The sequence below is a fragment of the Cervus elaphus genome, chromosome 15 (genome assembly GCF_910594005.1).
Source record: "Cervus elaphus chromosome 15, mCerEla1.1, whole genome shotgun sequence".
In the NCBI taxonomy this organism is placed as follows: domain Eukaryota; kingdom Metazoa; phylum Chordata; class Mammalia; order Artiodactyla; family Cervidae; genus Cervus; species Cervus elaphus.
The window spans coordinates 6,332,119-6,352,008 of NC_057829.1; the positions used below are offsets into that span (position 1 = coordinate 6,332,119).

The window sequence follows — 19,890 nt, forward strand, 5'->3', positions numbered from 1 at the left end:
TTTATTTGCATTTCCTCTTATGAGGAGAGCTAAGCATCTATTACTTTTGATCTCCTTTTCTGTGAACTGCATGTTCAGAATCCTTTGTCAATTTCCTATTGGTTTATTGATCTTTTTCTTTATTGGCTTTTAAAATCTAAACTGTTTTCTCAAGGTCTTAATGATGAGATGCTACACAATTCCTCAAATAAAATAATTTGGAAAAAACTGAATGGAGGGACATAAGCAGACATCTGCACACCCACGTCCACACGAGTATTATTCACAACAGCCAGAAGGTGAACATAACTCAAATGGCCACTGATGGAGGAATGGATAAAACAAATATAGTATATACACACACTGGATTACTCAGCCTTAAAATGAATTAAATTCTACCACATGATACATGAACCAACCTCAAAAAAACTACACCAAGCGAAGTAAGCCAGTCACAAAAGGAAAAATACTGTATGATTCCACTTAAGAGAGGTACCTAGGGTAGTCAGCTTCAGACAGAAAGCAGAATCTTGGCTGCCATATGCTGTGGTGAGGGGGAAAGGAGTTGTTCAATGGTGGCAGTTTCAATTTGGCAAAATGAACAGTGTTCTGAAGACGGATGGTACTGATAGCTGACCAATAATATAAACGTACTTAACACTACTAAACTATACATTTAAAAAAGGTTAAGACAGTAAATTTTATATTGTCTGTATTTTACTAGAAATTTTAAAATAAGTTACAATTTAATCCCCAAATTTTACATCACTTTGATTCAGCTTTAAGTGGGACACTGAATCCAAAAAGTATGGTAATTCTCTATTTTTAAAATATACTTTCCTGGGACTTCCCTGACGGTCTAGTGGTTAAGACTCTGTGCTTCCAATGCAGGGGGGCACAGGTTCAATCCCTGTTTGGAAAACTAAGATCCCACACGCCGTGGGGCATGGCCAAAACAAAGAAACAAAAAACACTATCATAAAATATACTTTCCTCATACCCAAAGACACAGTTCGATTATACTCAACATTTTGTCTGGGGAGACTCAAAAATAGTAGTTTCTTGTCCCACAACATTCAGGGTCTCCTACTTCACCTGTTTCATCCTCCTTGTTAATGAGATTTTGAACCAAAGGAATCTTTTCTCTCATTTTGTTTTTTCCAAGAACTTAAATGATCAAAAAAAAAAAAAAAAAAAAGTCCTGTCCCTAGGAAGGAAAGGATCTCTGGCAGAATTTAAGATCACTGAATTTTCCATCACACCTCTATGTTATTTTTGTGCTACTTTTACAATCTAGAGAGCAACAACCTTCCTCTCCTTCTTACCATATGATCTATAGATCTCTTCTCTCACTCCTTTTGTCATTTATGCTTAACACTCTAATGCCAATACTCTTGGCTGCAAACAACTATATGTATCTTCCTGATATACACTATCAATCTCACAAATCTTATATTGGGTTGTTTTGAACAAAGATATATTTCCATTCAAATAGTAAGCCTATCCCAGCAAGTTTTAGTGACATTCACAGTACTGCATATATCTTCCTAGAAAGGATCCTTGAGACCACAAGTTCAGTTACTGAGCTTTTGCCACAATCTCTCTTCCTAAATAAAGTGTATGCTATTAAAGCTATCTCAAAATAAATGTTACATTCATCACCACTTCGAAATTATACTATTTATTACACCTGCTACCAGAGTGTTACTTATTATATTAGTAAAACACACACACAGTGAAGGGACTTCTCTGTCAGTTCAGGGCTTAAAATTCCGCACTTCCCCTGCAGGTGGCACCAGTTCAATCCCTGGTTGGGGAACTGAGCTCCTACACGCGGCACAGAGCGGCCAGGAACAAACCAAAAAAAGAAACACACGTAGTGTTATGCTACCATTTGCAAAGCATTTGGATAACTTTATCTCACAAAAATGATTTCATATGAAATTCTAGGGTTTTTCCAGCTCTTTTTAAAAAATGTTTCTGGCTGTGCTGGGTCTCCCGGCTGTATGCAGGCTTTCTCTAGTGGTGGTAAGGGGGTTCTCTAGTTGCTTATCATTGCAGGGGCTTCTCTTGTTGCAGGGCACAGGCTCTAGCGTTCGCGGGCTTCAGTAGTTGTGATGCTTGAGTTTAGTTCCCCCATGGCATGTGGAATCTTCCCAGACTACGGATCAAACCCACATCCCCTGTACTGGCAGGCGGATTCTCAACCATTGGACCACAGGTAAATCCTGAAACCCTCTTTTTTCTGTATTTAAAAATATTCTAAGGAGTTCACAGGCTTCATCAGACTGTTAAGAGGTTTTTACCTAAATAATCAATTAAGAAAAACAGAAGGATATGAGAGGAATTCAGTGGTGAATCTTATAAACAACAAAGCATATGACTAAAAATAAATTACTGCACCATACAAAGTCCTTTCACTTTCCTTATTTTAACTGCACAATATTCTTTCAAAATTTTAGCAATTTCTCTAAAATTAACTGCTATCTTTTACAACTGGAAGAATCTTGACTTGGGAATGGTACCTAATGAAAGAACAAGAGTCACTGCTATGTTGCCAAAATGGTTTTTCCTATTTTCTGCCTCCTTTAGCCCAAACATTTTCCCCTTTTGGGAAGTGTATTTTCTTTGTCTAGAGGGTTACCCTTCCCCCACTACAGGAGTAGACACACAGCGAAGGATGGCCAGTCTGATGACTTTTTATCCCCATTTCTTTGCACACAGCAGTTGGTCCATGTATGAAGATCCCTGCCCAGGCAAAGTCAATCTTCCAGGAAATGACATCGCAAAAAAACAAAACAGAAACGTCAATTAAATAAGAGATCAGAAAGGGGGAGTTCTCATGCCCTGCAATCTTAGCACAGCCCAACAAGATGAAAGACTCCTTTTCCTGAAAGGCCTCAGCCAACAGAAAACAGCAGACCCTGTTTACTTAGCCCTCCCAACTTCCCTTTATAAAAGCTTTCTCCTTTCCATCCAGTGCAGGGACTTGCACATGGCCCGTCTCAGAGCTGCCATTCCCTGCTGATCCCAAATAAAACCCATGTGGAGAGAAGTGGCAGTCTACTTGTTCTGAGTCAAAATTGGACCGTTGAAGAGAGGATTCATCTCTCTCTTTCTCAAAATCTTAAAACAAAAGGACCACTTAAACCTGGACAACTGAGGGACACCTTTGCCACTATGTGGAAAAAACTTGTCTGAAAACAAGGCCAAACAGAAAAGCAGAGGTGACCCAGCCATGCTTAAAACCTTTCATTACCCATCAGCAGATGAGGATAAGGAAGCTGTGGTACATATACACCATGGAATATTACTCAGCCATTAAAAAGAATTCATTTGAACCAGTCCTAATGAGATGGATGAAGCTGGAGCCCATTATACAGAGTGAAGTAAGCCAGAAAGATAAAGAACATTACAGCATACTAACACATATATATGGAATTTAGAAAGGTGATAACGATAACCCTATATGCAAAACAGAAAAAGAGACACAGAAATACAGAACAGACTTTTGAACTTTGTGGGAGAATGTGAGGGTGGGATATTTCAAAAGAACAGCATGTATACTATCTATGGTGAAACAGATCACCAGCCCAGGTGGGATGCATGAGACAAGTGCTCCGGCCTGGTGCACTGGGAAGACCCAGAGGAATCGGGTGGAGAGGGAGGTGGGAGGGGGGATCGGGATTGGGGATACATGTAAATCCATGGCTGATTCATATCAATGTATGACAAAACCCACTGGAAAAAAAAATAATAATAATAAAAAAAAATAAAAAATAAAAAAAAAAAAACCTTTCATTAGTCCAGTTCAATGAACCATGAAATTATGTTTTGTTCATATAAGTTTGAGCTGGGATTCTTTGCCCTGCAACTGAAAGAATACTGAAAAATAAGTTAGAATTTAGGTTTTATCTGTTCCTATTTAATGTTATATTATATGCAGCCAGTTGGCTGGAGAAAAATCTTACATGTTAGCTAGGGGAGAACTGGACAACTTAACCTCAGTTTCCCCATCTGCAAAATACAGGAATATTAGCACAGGGCTGTTGTAAGAATTAAATGAGTTACTATGTGCAGAAAGGTTCAACACATAGAAAATGTGTTAATCATTTAAGATCATAAATCAAATTCTAGTCAGTCATGTCCAATTCTTTGTGACCCAATGGACTGTAGCCTACCAGGCTCCTCTGTACATGGGATTTCCCAGGCAAGAATACTAGAATGGGTTGCCATTTCCTTCTCTGCAGATAGAAAAAAATATTCCACAAATCAAAAGAAATACAAGTTCAAAATAACAGAAACTGAGGCTGGAGACAAGATGGTAGAGGAGAAGTACTTGAGCTCAACTCCTTTCACGAAAACACCAAAATCACAACTAAGGGCTGAACAACCATTGACAAAAAAGAATTGAACATAGCAAAAAAGATATTCTATACCCAAAGATGGTAGGAGGGGCACTTTTGCAATACAGGCAAAATCCCTACCTCCTGGGTGGGCAACTCACAAGCTGGAAAGTAATTACATCCCAGAGGTTCTCTCACAGGAGTGAGAGTTCTGAGCCCCACATCAAGCTCCCCACCCTGGGGAGTCTGGCATCAAGAGGAGTCCCCATAGAATCTAGCTTTGCAGGCCAGAGAGGTGTCAGTGCAGGAGCTCCATAGCACTGGGAGAAACACAGGTTCCACTCTTGGAGCACACACACAAGTTTTCACATGTACTGGGACCCGGGGCAAAGCACCAACTCCACAGAAGCCTTGGCCAGACCTACCTGCGAGTCTCAGAAGGTCTCCTGGGGAGCAGGGGTTGGCAGTAACTCAACTTGGGGGCAAAAACACTGATTGCAGATGCCCCAAGGAATACTCACCAGTGTGAACTCACCCAGAGATCACCATTTTGGCAGCAAGACCCAGGCTCCACTGCTGGGATACCTCAGGACAACCAACCAAAAAGGTGGGACACAGTCCAACCCATCAGCAGACAGGTTGCCGAGTCATCCAAAGACAACAGTCACCTATAAACACACCCACTGAGATGGCCCTACCCACCAGAGGGACAAGACCCAGCTCCACCCACCTGTGGGCAAGAACCAGTCCCTCCCACCAGGAAGCCTGCACAAGCACCAATATAAACTTCACCCACCAGGAGGCAGACATCAGAACCAAGAAAAATTACAATCCTGCAGCCTGAGGACAGAGGCCACACAGAGAAAGTTAAGACAAAATGAGACATCATCAGAGAAACAAATTCTAGAGGAAGCAACAAGGTAAAACCCGAGAAGAACAGCTAAGCAAAGTGGAGACAGGCAATCTACCTGAAAAAGAACTCAAAGTGATGATAGTAAAGATGGTCCAAGATCCCAGAAAAAGACTAGGGGCACAGACTAAGAGGATACAACAAACGTTTAATAAAGAGCTAGAAGCTTTAAAGAACAAACTGAGATGAACAATACAATAACTGCAATGAAAAGGACACTAAAAGGAATGAATAGAATAAATGAGACAGAAGAACAAGTAAGTGAGCTGGAAGACAGAGACTGATGGAAATCACTGCTGTGGAACAGAATAAAGAATGAAAAAAAAAAATGAGGACAATCTAGGAGACCTCTGCTGCTGCTGCTAAGTCGCTTCAGTCCTGTCCGACTCTGTGCGACCCCACAGACAGCAGCCCACCAGGCTCCCCCGTCCCTGGGACTCTCCAGGCAAGAACACTGGAGTGGGTTGCCATTGCCTTCTCCAATGAGACCTCTGGGACAGCAATAAATGCACCAACATCCGTAGCATAGGAGTCCTAGAGGGAGGAGAGAGAGAAAAGGCCTGGGAAAATATCTGAAGAGATAATAGCAAAAACTTTCCTAACATGGGAAAAAAAACACTCAAGTCCAGGAAGTGCAAAGAGTCTCATTCAGGATTAATTCAAGGAAGAACACACTGAGACACAAGTTAATCAAACTAACAAAAAGAAAATATCAAAATCAACAAAAATATACAAGGGAATCCCCACAGGCTAATAGCTGATTTTTCAGCAGAAACTCTGCTGGCCAGAAGGGACTGGCACAATATATTTAAAGTAATGAAAAGGAAAAACCTACAATCAAGAATACTTTTACCTAGCAAGGTTCTTGTTAAGGTTTGCCAGAGAAATCAGAAACTTCAGAGACAAGCAAAAAGAAAAAAAAAGCTAATTGAATTCAGTACCACGAAACCAGTTTTACAACAAGTGCTAAAGAACTTTTCCACATGGAAAAGAAATTGATACAATTAGAAACAAGAAAATTATAAATGAGGAAGTTCACTGGTAAAGGCAAACATACAGTAAAGGTAGGAAAACATTCACACATAAATATGGTATCAAGATCAGCAATCATGAGAAGACTTCAAATGCAGAATACTGGAAACATATTTGAAATTAAGTGACCAGCAACTTAAAACAATCTAGTATAGTAGACCGCTAGATCAAAACCTCATGGTGGGAATTCTCTAGTGGTCCAGTGGTTAGGACTCTGCTTTCATTGCAGTGGATGCAGGTTTGATCCTTGGTCAGGCAACTAAGATCCCACAGCCAAATGGCATGGCCAAAAAATAAAACAAAACAAAAAACGTCACAGTAACCACAATCTGAAAACTTACAATAAAAACACACAAAAAGAAAAAGAAATCCAAACACAACACTAAAGTCAGTCACCAAATCACAGAACAAAAGAGGAAGGAAAGAAAACAGACCTACAAAAACTAATCCAAAACAATTTAACAAAACGGCAATAAGAAATACATATCACTAATTATCTTAAACAAAAATGGATTAAATGCTCTAACAAAAAGACACACTGGCTGAATGAATATAAAAACAACTCTTCTATATGCTCTCTACAAAAGATACACTTCACATCTAGGGATACATACAGACTGAAAGTGAGGAGGTGGAAAAAGGCTTTCTATACAAATGGAAACCAAAAGAAAGCTGGATAAGCAATACTGTTTTCAGACAAAATAAATTTTAAAATAAAGACTGCTATGAGAGACAAAGAAGGACACTACATAATGATCAAGGGATTAGTCCAAGAACAAGACAAAGCAATTGTAAATATGCATCCAACACGTGAGTATCTCAAGAATTATGACAAATGTTAAGAGACATAAAAGGAGAAATTGACAATAACACAATAACAGTGGGGGACTTTAACACCCCACCACTCAGACAGAAAAATCAATAAGGAAACACAAGCCTTAAATGACACATTAGGAGGAGAAGACACATAGGAGAAGGGGGAAACAGGATGAGATGGTTGGATGGCATCACCGACTCAATGGACATGAGTTTGAGCAAACTCCTGCAGATAGTGAAGGACAGGGAAGCCTGACGTTCTGCAGTCCACGGGGTCACAAAGAGTCTGACACAACTGAGCGACTGAGCAACAACATAGAGCATTCCATGCAAAAGCAGCAGAATATGCATTCTTTTCACGTGAACATGGAACATTCACCAGGATTGACCACATACTGAGCCACAAAGCAAGCCTCAATAAATTTAAGAAAACTGAAATCATATCAGGCATCTTTTCTAACCACAACGCTATGAGATTAGAAATCAACTACAAGAAAAAACTGTAAAGCAACATGGAGGCTAAACAATATGCTACTAAATGACCAATGGATCACTGAAGAAATCAAAGAGGAAATAAAAAAATACCCAGAAACAAATGAAAACAAAAACATGATCCAAAACCTATGAGACACAGTAAAAACAGTTCTAGGAGGAAAGTTTATGGCAATACAACCTTACCTCAGGAAAAAAAAAATCGCAAATAAACAACCTAAACGTACATCTAAAGCAACCAGATAAAGAAGAACAAATTCTCAAGTTTGCAGAAGGAAAGAAATCATAAATATCAGAGCAGAAATAAATGAAATACAGACAAGGAAAACAATAGAAAAGATCCATGGCACTAAATGCTGGTTCTTTGAAAAGACAAAACAGACCAGATAAACCTTTAGCCAGATTCATGAGGAAAAAATGGGAGAGGGTTCAAGTCAATAAAATTAGAAATGAAAATTGAGGAGTTAGAACTAACACCACAGAAATAAAAAGGACCATGAGAGACTACTAAACACAAATATATATATATATATGCACATATATATATATATATGCCAATAAAATGAACAACATAGAAGAAATGGACAAATTCTTAGAAAGGTATAATCTTCTGAGACTGAACCAGTAAGAAAAAGAAAATATAAACAGACCTATCACAAGGACTGAAACTGAAATAATGATTAAAAGACTTTCAACAAACAGGGACTTCCCTGGTAAGATATGTAAAGTCAAGTCGCTCAGTCGTGTCCGACTCTGCGACCCCATGGACTGCAGCCTACCAGGCTCCTCTGCCCATGGGATTTTACAGGCAAGAGTACTGGAGTGGGTTGCCATTTCCTTCTCCAGGGGATCTTTCTGACTCAGGGATCGAACCCGGGTCTCCAGCATTGCAGACAGACACTTTACTGTCTGAGCCACCCTTATTCCTGGATAAGACTCCGCACTCTTAATTCAGGGGGCCCAGGTTCAGTCCCTGGTCAGTGAATGAGATCCCATGTGCCACAACCAAGAGCTGGTGCAGCCTAAATAAATAAAAATTTTAAAAAAGAAAAAAAAAAAAAACTCTCTACAAACAAAAGTCCAGGACCAGATGGCTTCACAGAAGAATTTTATCACACATTTCAGTTCAGTTCAGTTCAGTCACTCAGTCATGTCCAACTCTTTGTGACCCCATGAATCATAGCACTCCAGGCCTCCCTGTCCATCGCCAACTTCCGGAGTTTACTCAAACTTATATCCATCGAGTTGGTGATGCCATCTAGCCATCTCATCCTCTGTCGTCCCCATCTCCTCCTGCCCGCAATACTTAGAAAAGAATTAATACCTCCTGTGGTGCAGGAGTGGCTAGCAGCAGAGAGGAGATACCCTATGTCCAAGGTAAGGAGCAGCAGCTTCACTTTCCTGGGGCAGCCGTGAAGAGATACCCCTTGTCCAAGGTAAGAGAAACCCAAGTAAGACGGTAGGCGCTGAGAGAGGGCATCAGACGGCAGACAGACTGAAACCACAATCATACACAACTAGCCAATCTGATCCCATGGACCACAGCCTTGTCTAACTCAATGAAACTAGGCCATGCCATGTGGGGCCACCCAAGACGGACGGGTCATGGTGGAGAGGTCTGACAGAATGTGGTCCACTGGAGAAGGGAATGCCAAACCACTTCATTTTTCTTGCCTTGAGAACCCCATGAACAGTATGAAAAGGCAAAAAGATAGGACACTGAAAGATGAACTCCCCAGGTCGGTAGGTGCCCAATATGATACTGGAGATCAGTGGAGAAATAACTTAAAAAAGAATGAAGGGATGGCGCCAAAGCAAAAACAACACCCGGTTGTGGATGTGACTGGTGATAGAAGCAAGATCTGATACTGTAAAGAGCAATATTGCATAGGAACCTGGAATGTTAGGTTCATGAATAAAGGCAAACTGGAACTGGTCAAACAGGAGACGGCAAGAGTGAATGTAGCTAATCTAGGAATCAGTGAACTAAAATGGACGGCAATGGGTGAATTTAACTCAGATGACTATTTTATCTACTACTGTGGGCAGGAATCCCTTAGAAGAAATGGAGTAGCCATCATGGTCAACAAAAGAGTCTGAAGTGGTACCTGGATGCAATCTCAAAAATGACAGCATGATCTCTGTTCATTTCCAAGGCAAACCATCCAATATCACGGTAATCCTAGTCTATGCCCTGACCAATAATGCTGAAGAAGTTGAAGTTGGACAGTTCTATGAAGACCTATAAGACCTTTTAGAACTAATACCCAAAAAAGATGTCCTTTTCATTATAGGGGACTGGAATGCAAAAGTAGGAAGTCAAGAAACACCTGGAGTAACAGGCAAATTTGGCCTTGGAGTACAGAATGAAGCAGGGCAAAGGCTAATAGAGTTTTGCCAAGAGAACGCACTGGTCATACATAGCAAACACCCTCTTCCAACAACACAAGAGAAGACTCTACACATGGACATCACCAGACGGTCAACACCAAAATCAGATTGATTACATTCTTTGTAGCCAAAGATGGAGAAGCTCTATATACAGTCAGCAAAGACAAGACCGGGAGCTGACTGTGGCTCAGATCATGAACTCCTTATTGCCAAATTCAGACTGAAATTGAAGAAACTGGGGAAAACCACTAGACCATTCAGGTATGACCTAAATCAAATCCCTTATGATTATACAGTGGAAGTGAGAAATAGATTTAAGGGACTAGATCTGATAGACAGAGTGCCTGATGAACTATGGACAGAGGCTCATGACATTATACAGGAGTCAGGGAGCAAAACCATCCCCAGGAAAAAGAAATGCAAAAAAGCAAAATGGCTGTCTGAGGAGGCCTTACAAATAGCTGTGAAAAGAAGAGAAGCAAAAAGCAAAGAAGAAAAGGAAAGATATATCCATTTGAATGCAGAGTTCCAAAGAATAGCAAGGAGAGATAAGAAAGCCTTCCTCATTGATCAATGCAAAGAAATAGAGAAAAACAATAGAATGGGAAAGACTAGAGATCTCTTCAAGAAAATTAGAGATACCAAGGGAACATTTCATGCAAAGATGGGCTCAATGAAGGACGGAAATGGTATGGACCTGACAGAAGCAGAATATATTGAGAAGAGGTGGCAAGAATACACAGAAGAACTGTACAAAAGATCTTCATGACCCAGATAATCACGATGGTGTGATCACTCACCTAGAGCTAGACATCCTGGAATGTGAAGTCAAGTGGGCCTCAGAAAGCGTCATTTTGAACAAAGCTAGTGGAGGTGATGGAATTTCAGTTGAGCTATTTCAAATCCTCAAAGGTGATGCTGTGAAAGTGCTGCACTCAACATGCCAGCAAATTTGGAAAACTCAGCAGTGGCCACAGGACTGGAAAAGGTCAGTTTTCATTCCAATCCCTAAGAAAGGCAATCCCAAAGAATGCTCAAACTACCACACAATTGCACTCATCTCACACACTAGTAAAGTAATGCTTAAAATTCTCCAAGCCAGGCTTCAGCAATACGTGAACTGTGAACTTCCAGTTGCTCAAGCTGGTTTTAGAAAAGGCAGAGGAACCAGAGATCAAATTGCCAACATCTGCTGGATCATCGAAAAAGCAAGAAAGTTCCAGAAAAACATCTATTTCTGCTTTATTGACTATGCCAAAGCCTTTGACTGTGTGGATCACAATAAATTGTGAAAAATTCTGAAAGAGATGGGAATCCCAGACCACCTGACCTGCCTCCTGAGAAATCTGTATGCAGGTCAGGAAGCAACAGTTAGAACTGGACATGGAACAACAGACTGGTTCCAAATAGGAAAAGGAGTACGTCACAGCTGTATATTGTCACCCTGCTTATTTAACTTATATGCAGAGTACATCATGAGAAACACTGGGCTAGAGGAAGCACAAGCTGGAATCAAGATTGCTGGGAGAAATATCAATAACCTCAGATATGCAAATGACACCACCCTTAAGGTAGAAAGTGAAGAGGAACTAAAGAGCCTCTTGATGAAAAAAAAAAAAGCCTCTTGAAGAAAGTGAAAAAGTTGGCTTAAAGCTCAACAGTCAGAAAACTACTATCATGACATCTGGTCTCATCACTTCATAGCAAATGGATGGGGAAACAGTGGAAACTGTGAGAGACTTTATTTTTGGGGGCTCCAAAATCACTGCAGATGGTGACTACAGGCATGAAATTAAAACACGCTTGCTCCTTGGAAGGAAAGTTATGACCAACTTAGACAGCATATGAAAAAGCAGAGACATTACTTTGCCAATAAAGATCCATCTAGTCAAGGCTATGGTTTTTCCAGTGGTCATGTATGAATGTGAGAGTTGGACTATAAAGAAAGCTGAGCGCCAAAGAATTGATGCTTTAACTGTGGTGTTGGAGAAGACTCTTGAGAGTCCCTTGGACTGCAGGGAGATCCAACCAGTCCGTCCTAAAGGAGATCAGTCCTGAGTGTTCATTGAAAGGACTGATGCTGAAGCTGAAACTGCAATACTTCGGCCACCTGATGCGAAGAGTTGACTCACTGGAAAAGACCCTGATGCTGGGAAAGATTGAGGGCAGGAGGAAAAGGGGACAACAGAGGATGGGACGGTTGGATGGCATCACCAACTCAATGGACATGAGTTTGGGTGGGCTCTGGTAGTTGGTGTTGGGTAGGGAGGCCTGGCGTGTTGCAGCTCATTGGCTCGCAAAGAGTCAGACACGACTGGGTGACTGGACCGAACTGAATACCTATCCTTTTGAAACTCTTGGGAAAGCTTGCAGAGGAAGGAATACCCCCAAATTCATTGTATTAAGCTACCACCACTGATGCAAAAACCAGACAAAGATACCACAGAAAAAGAAAATTACAAGCCAATATCACTGATGAACATAGATGCAAAAATCTTCAACAAAATACCAGCAAACTGAACCAAACAAGGCATTAAATAGATCATACACTAGATTATTAAGTGAGATTTATTCCTGGGATGAAGGATTTTTCAATATCTGCAAATCAATCAGGGTGATACACCACATTAACAAATTGAAGAACAAAAACCATATGATCATCTCAACAGATACAGAAAATGCTTGTGATAAAATTCAACACTTATTCATTCATGATAAAAACTCTTCAGAAAGTGGACATAGAGGGAATTTATCTCAACATAATAAAAGTCATATACGACAAGCCAATGGCAACATCATACTCAATGGTGAAAAGCAGAAAGCCTTTCCTACAAGATCAGGAACAAGACAAGGATATCCACTCTGTCCTCTTTTATTCAACATACTTTGAAGTCCTAGCCATAGCAATGAGAGAGGAAAAAGTAAATAAATAAAAGGAGCCCAAATTGGAAAAGAAGTAAAACTGTAATGGTAGATGACATCAATTCAGTTCGGTTGCTCAGTCATGTCCAACTCTTACTATGAACTCTTACATATGAAACCATAAAGATGCTACCAGAAAACTGCTGAGCTAATTAATGAATTTGGTAAAGTTGCAGGATAAAATTAATACACAGAAGGGCTTCTCTGGCAGTCCAGTGGTGAAGGCTCCGTGCTTCCGCTGCCAGGGTCATGGTTTAATCCCTGGTTGAGGATGCTACGATCACATATGCCGTGCAGCACATCCAAAAAACACAAACAAACATACAAAAAAATCTAAATTAATACACAAAAGCCTGCTGCATTCTATACATTAATAAAAGAGAAATTAAGGAAATAATCCCATTTATCACAACATCAAAAGAATAAAATACCTAGGAATAAAACTACTAAAGGAGGCAGAAGACCTATACACTGAAAACTATATGATGATGATGAACGGAACTGAAGATGGTGCGGGGCGTGGTAGAAAAAGAAAAAACTGAAGATGACACAGAAAAATATACCATGTTCTTGGACTGAAGAATCAATTCAGTTAAAATGAACATACTACCCAAGGCAATCTTCACACTCAATGCAATCCCCATCAAATTACCAATGGAATCTTTCACAGAACTAGAACAAAAATTTTTGAAATCTGTATGGAAACACAAAAGGCCAGTAATAGCTAAAATGATCCTGAGAAAGAAAAACAAAGGTGGAAGAATCAGGCTCCCTGACTTTAGAAAATGCTGTAGCAATTAAAAGAGTACGGATGGCACTGGCATAAAAACAGCAACACAGAACAACAGACCCGGACAGAAAGTCCAGTAACAGAGGTTTCCCTGACGGCTCAGTGGTGAAGAACCAACCTGCCAATGCAGGGTTTGATCCTTGGTCCAGGAAGACCCCACATGCTGCAGTGCAACTTAGTCTGTGCATCACAGCAACTGGGCCAGCGCATCACCACAACAGAGACCACTGCAATGAAAAGCCTGTGCACCGCAACTAGAGTAGACCATGTCACCGCAACTAGAGACAAGCCCATTCAGCAACAAAGATTCAGCAGAGCTAAAAAATAAATAAATAAATAAAATAAAAGCTTTTGCGGAGCAAAAGAAACCATAAACAAAATGAAAAGACAACCCACAAAATGGGAGAAAATATTTGCAAATGAGACAACTGACAAGGGATTAATCTCCAAAATCTACAAACAGTTCATGTAGTTATATTAAAAAAAAAAAAAAAGTCCAATTAAAAAATTGGCAGAAGATCTAAATAGACATTTCTCCAAAGACGCACATATGGCCAAAAAGCACATGAAAAGAGGCTCAACGTCTCTAATTATTAGAGAAATGCAAATTAAAATTATGAGGTATCACCTCACAGCTATCAGCAAGACCATCAAAAAGTCTACAAACAGGGACGTCCCAGGTGGTCCAGTGGTTAAGAATGGGCCTGTTAATGCAGGGGACATGGGCTTGATCCCTGGTCTGGGAAGATCCCACATGCAGCAGAGCAACTTAAGTCCATGTGCCACAACTACTAAGCCCATGTGCTGCAACTAATGAAGCCCACACACCCTAGAGGCCAAGCTCCACAACAAGAAAAGCCACCGCAATGAGGTCCATGCACTGCAACCAGAGAAAGCCCACAGGCAGCAACAAAGACTCAGCACAGCCCAAAATAAACAAATATTTTTAAAGTCTACAAACAATAAATGCTAGAGAGGGTGGGAAGAAAAGTGAACCTCCATACACTGTTGTTGGGAATGTAAATTGGTACAATTACAGAGAACAGTATGGAGTTTCCTTTAAAAAAACTAAAAATAGGCCTATCGTATGATCCAGCAATCCCACTCCTGGAACGTATCTGGCTGTCCTCAGTTGTGTCTGACTCTTTGCAACCCTATGGACTGCAGCCCACCAGGCTCCTCTGTCCATGGTATTTCCCAAGCAAGAATACTGGAATGGGTTGTCATTTCCTCCTCCGGGGGCCTTCCTGATCCAGGCACTGAACCTGTGTCTCCTGCATCTCCTGCACTGGCAGGCAGATTCTTTACTACCAAACCTCCTGGGAAGCCCATGAATATGGAGAAAACTATAATTTGACAAGATACATGCACACAATGTTCATAGCAGCACTATTTCAGTTCAGTTCAGTTGCTCAATCATGTCCATCTCTTTGTGACCCTGTGGACTGCAGCATGCCAGGCTTCCCTGTTCATCACCAACTCCCGGAGCTTCCTCAAACTCATGGCCATTAAGTCAGTGATGCCATCCAACCACTACCGTCAAGACATGGAAGCAACCTAAATGACCACTGACAGAGGAATGGATAAATAAGATGTGGTACATATAGGCAATGGAATATTATTCAGCCATAAAAAAGGATGAAACAATGCCACCTGCAGCAACATGGATGAACCTATATATCATCATATTAAGTGAACTAAGTCAGACAGAAATATTATATCCTATATCCTATGTGGAATTTAAAAATAAAATGATGCAAATGAACTTATTTACAAAACAAAAACAGAACTCCAGACTCTGAAAATACTTATGGTTACCAGAGGGCAAAGGAAGGGGGAGAGAGAAAGAAGAATCTGAAAAAGGATAAATGTATAACTGAATCAGGTGCTATACACCTGAAACTAACGCAACACTGTAAATCAACTAAACTCTTATATAAAATAAAAATTTAATTAAAAAGAATAACAGTAGTTGACATGGGGAAGTCTAATCCCAGTGAGCCTATTCCACCAGTAGGTACTGATTCAGTTACCACATCTCCTACTTTGTTCAGCCACCAAGGGATCCAAAAAGATGCTTGATGCCCAACAAAAAAAGTGAGAACACTGGCACTTTGTGAATTAATTTTAGAAAAAAGCTTTTCAATATGTATTGTTATCTTTCTAAACGTATTTTGCTTTATCTTTCCTGCTCTTTGTTCAAAATTGTACTAAAATAATTTAGCATGAGGTCTGAAGTATCATTCACATGTTGACATTTATCAAGTGGAAAACATCAACAGGAAACATTCTTCACTGAGATTCAGGAGCTCTAGGTAGTAATCCTGGTTCAGGAACTTACAAGCTATGGATTCTGACACTCATTAACCTTTCTGTCACCAAGATTATAAGCAAGTAGAAGACGGTCTCTTGTAAGGAACTTAAGAGTTTAATGAGGAGAGATAACTAACAGCAAACAATTAAGACCTAGAATTAATAATGTAAAGATCAAATTCAGTAACTCAGAAGAAACAGGAGGGTTAAGAGTGAGGCAGATTCCATGTGGAAACCATTCTGATTAAGCTGATGGAAATATGCAGTGGAAATTAAGAGAACAAGCTTTCCAGGTCGTGAAACCTAACAGGGTTTCACTGATTGGAGATTCAGGCTGGGAAACTACAGAAAGTGGGAATGCAACACCTTTGAATAGTATGGGCAAAAATGACCACCTAAAATGTAACAACTTCTGAGTTTTAATAGCCAAATTTTATTTTATTTTATTTTTTTAATAGCCAAATTTTAAAGAAACCCATCTGTGGTCCTTTTTAAAAAGAAATTAAATTGTTGTAAAATACACATACCATACAATTTATTACCTTAACCATTTTTAAGTGCACAGTTCAGTGGCATTATATACATTTACCCACTGCTGTGCAACCAATCACCAAAATTTTTTTGTCTTGCAAAACTGAAAATCTATATCCATTAAACAACTCCTGTAACCTCCTCTCCCCAGCTCCCACCTTCCATTTCTATTAACTTGCCTACTCTAAATATGTCATAGAAGTCAAAGCACACAGTTGTCTTTTGGTGACCCGCTTACTTCACTTAGCATAATGCCCTGCTGTCCTCTATGCACATCATACCTAATGTCAAAGACCATGTCAAAGTTCTAGTACATCCTCACAGTATTCCTTGGCCCTCACACACTGAACTGTCTCACATCATTTTAAGTAGTGCCTCCAAAAAGTTTTAGGGTTTCTGAAGAGGCTGTAAACATATCTTCTCTCTCAAACACCAATGACTTAAATCCACATCAAACCTACAATTTTTATGACACAACTATACGAAACAGAACTAATAAAATCAATGAACCAGGTTGTGCCTTTTCTCCACATACTTTCAAATACCACCAAATCTTCCCATATAACTCTTCCACAAATTCATTCCACCTGCTCCTAATAACCAGCAAACTGTTAAAATTCCCTTTCTGGTAGTCTCTACTACTTTCTAGGCAAGATTCATTTCATAATAACATCTACCATATTTTCTAGTGGACTCTTTTGCACATTTCAGAGCAAAAAGGTAAGGGAGGAAAAGTATATTTAAAAACAAAACTTTGAGCGCTAAGTATACAGTAAATATTTTATTAATGTATATGACAAATTTACTTTGTAATAAACCAAAAAGGAAAAAAATGAAGGCCACCGAAAGTAATAACTACTAGTTTTATTGAACATTTACATCTTACAAAAATAAATATTGAGATGATCCAGGAAGCCTGTTAAAAAACCAGTAACTTACAGGTAAAAACAATACTGTTTTGCAAAGTTTTCTGATTAGTTTCAATTATGCACGGTAAAATTAAAATTAACTACATTTATTTTTAACCACAATAAAATTTAAATTAACCACTATAAGAACAGAAATAAAGTACATAGAATAACATATCTTCAAACAAGTAGAAGGAAAAAGAGACGATAAAACAAGACCTCAATTCAAAAAAAGGCAAGGAAAGAGAAAGAAAAAGAGCAGAAAGTACAAATTATAAAACGGCAAAAAAAGGTTTTTCAACAATTATAGAGAGCCCACTAAAAGCCAGGTATTGTTTTAAGAACTAAGGATACAGCTGTAAACAAAATACAGAAAAATACCAGCTCTCATAAATAAGCTTCTATGGTAGAGGGGTAAACACTGCTGATCCAGAGAAATGAACCAATCCCACAGCAGGTCACACGGTGATATGCAGGAGAAGGATGAGTACAATGGAAATGCAAGGGAAGCCTATGGCCAGGGAAGTCCTCACTGAAAACGTAAAGTTAAAAATATATATACGAAGGAGGTAAGGGATTAAACCGTGTGGACATTCAGACAAAGGAACTGCAAGTGTGAGTATCTTGACGTTAGGATGTGCCTGAGGCATCGGAATAAAGGGGGAGTGGAGCTGGAGATTAGATCAGAGATATAGCAAGGGCGGGATCAGAAAGCACCTTGAGGGTCATTCTAAAGAATCTGGCTTTCAATCCGAGTGAAATGGGAAGTCCGTGGAGAGTTCTGTGCGAGGAGGAAGATAATCTGATTTTTTTTTTTTTTTAGAAGAATCACTTTAGATGTGATGGGGAGGCTGAAATAAGAAAAAGCAGACTGGTTAGGTGCCTACCGCAGGAATCCAGGTGAAAGATAGCTGCAATTTCGATAAGGGGAGGTGGTGAGAAGGGCCTGGGTCTCCGGATAGATTCTGAAGGTTGAGTTCCTGGATTTGCTGCTGACAGATTCCATGTGTGTGAGAAAGAGATGAGTCAAGGATGACTCAAACGGTTGTGGCTTGAATACCTCAGAAATGACTTTGAATATAAGTACAATAAGGCTGCCAGTCAAAAGGCTCAGGCTGTCCACTTAGGTTTAAAAAAAAAAAAAAATACCCAGCAATATGCTATTTATAGAAGTATACAAAAAGGTTAAAACTAAAAAAGATGAAAAAAGCTGAGACAAATAACAAACAACAGTCCTCATGGCTATGTTAACGCGAAACAAAAGAGAAGTCTGTACTCTGATTCTGTCTGCTCTTTCTGTAACAGTTTGGCATTTGTGAGTCCTGTTTTCACAACGGGACTGTAGTTTCTTTAGGGACAGGGATACCACACCCTCATTTGGATCCACCCACAACCTAGAACAGTCCTCTTGTCAGTAGTGAATACTAGGTAAAACTTGTAAATACCTTCTCCACCCACTTAACATTCTTTCTCCTTCATCATAAATGTTAAACGATTTAAAAGGTCAGAGTTGGTTCTCTAACCTGACACCAAGTCGTGGGTCGCCTGTACCATTTTCACCTATTTCCAAGTGACAAGTCAATAGGCTTTTCGGTGAAGTGCAATGCAGTATGCCCCGCTCGCCCGCAGCAGGCCCAGGCCCGAGACCCCGCCCGCCCCCGCGAATGCAGGGGGATTCGGTCAAAGACTAAGTGCAGATGGATTCGGTCAAAGACTCAGGGAGCAGACCGCGCCCGGCAATCTGGTAAGTTCTAAGAAAGGGAAAAAAGACCGAGAGCCCTGCAGGGTTGCACTGGTCACGAGCCAGCTAGCAATGCATGGTTCCTGCGCTACCCAGACTCACCCCCAAGCTCACCTGCCTGCAGCCAGTCAGGGTGGTCTGAGCGACAGCCCCGGGCACGCGCTTTGCCCCAAGGCAGCTTCCGGCTCTGGTCGGAAGTGCTCCTTTAGGAAGACAGGAAGTCCCGCCCTCGAGGGCGGGAGCTGCGGCAGCTGAATCTCAGCGATGAATATCAACTCTAGAGTCTGGGTTGCTGGAGGTGTGGTCAGCCCTTCGAAACCCAGCGAAACACTCGGCCCCTGGGCTGAGCCCGCTATGCCCCCGAAACTTGCGATGCCAGAAAGAAGGAATGCGCTCCTTCCAGCTTACTAGTTATCACGGAAGCGAGTTACAAGTCCCGTATGAGATTCAGTTCCATGTTCGTGGAGAATTTACCACGTAGGAAGCCTGTGGTGGTCATAGAAAAGAAACTAGTGTTGATGCCTCAAACGCCAGGGGAAAAAAATTTAACGTGCTGAATCGTAAGGCAGAATGAAAGTAAACGCAGTAATAGAAAAAGGAAATTCCATAGACATGTTAATTTCTAACAGTTTTCTCATGTATCAAGAGTTGTGAAGATCAAATGCTGCTGCTGCTAAGTCGCTTTAGTCGTGTCCGACTCTGTGCGACCCCATAGACGG

The 19,890-nt window shown here is 40.4% G+C and overlaps 1 protein-coding gene across 3 annotated transcripts in view; it reads right to left on the bottom strand.

The window, feature by feature from the left end:
- The window catches only part of TBCE (tubulin folding cofactor E), a 91,159-nt gene extending 71,752 nt beyond the window's left edge, over positions 1 to 19,407 (bottom strand). The window contains exon 1 of one of the 3 annotated variants that reach the window (XM_043924945.1): positions 19,286 to 19,407. Coding sequence is in view for 1 of the 3 variants with exons in the window: in XM_043924944.1 (XP_043780879.1) it covers positions 18,318 to 18,436 (119 nt within the window). In the remaining 2 variants the exon portion in view is untranslated. Of the gene's footprint in view, positions 1 to 18,317; positions 19,016 to 19,285 lie in introns of those variants that run through there. The other 2 variants (XM_043924946.1, XM_043924944.1) reach the window with 2 other exon arrangements.
- Positions 19,408 to 19,890: the final 483 nt, after the last annotated feature.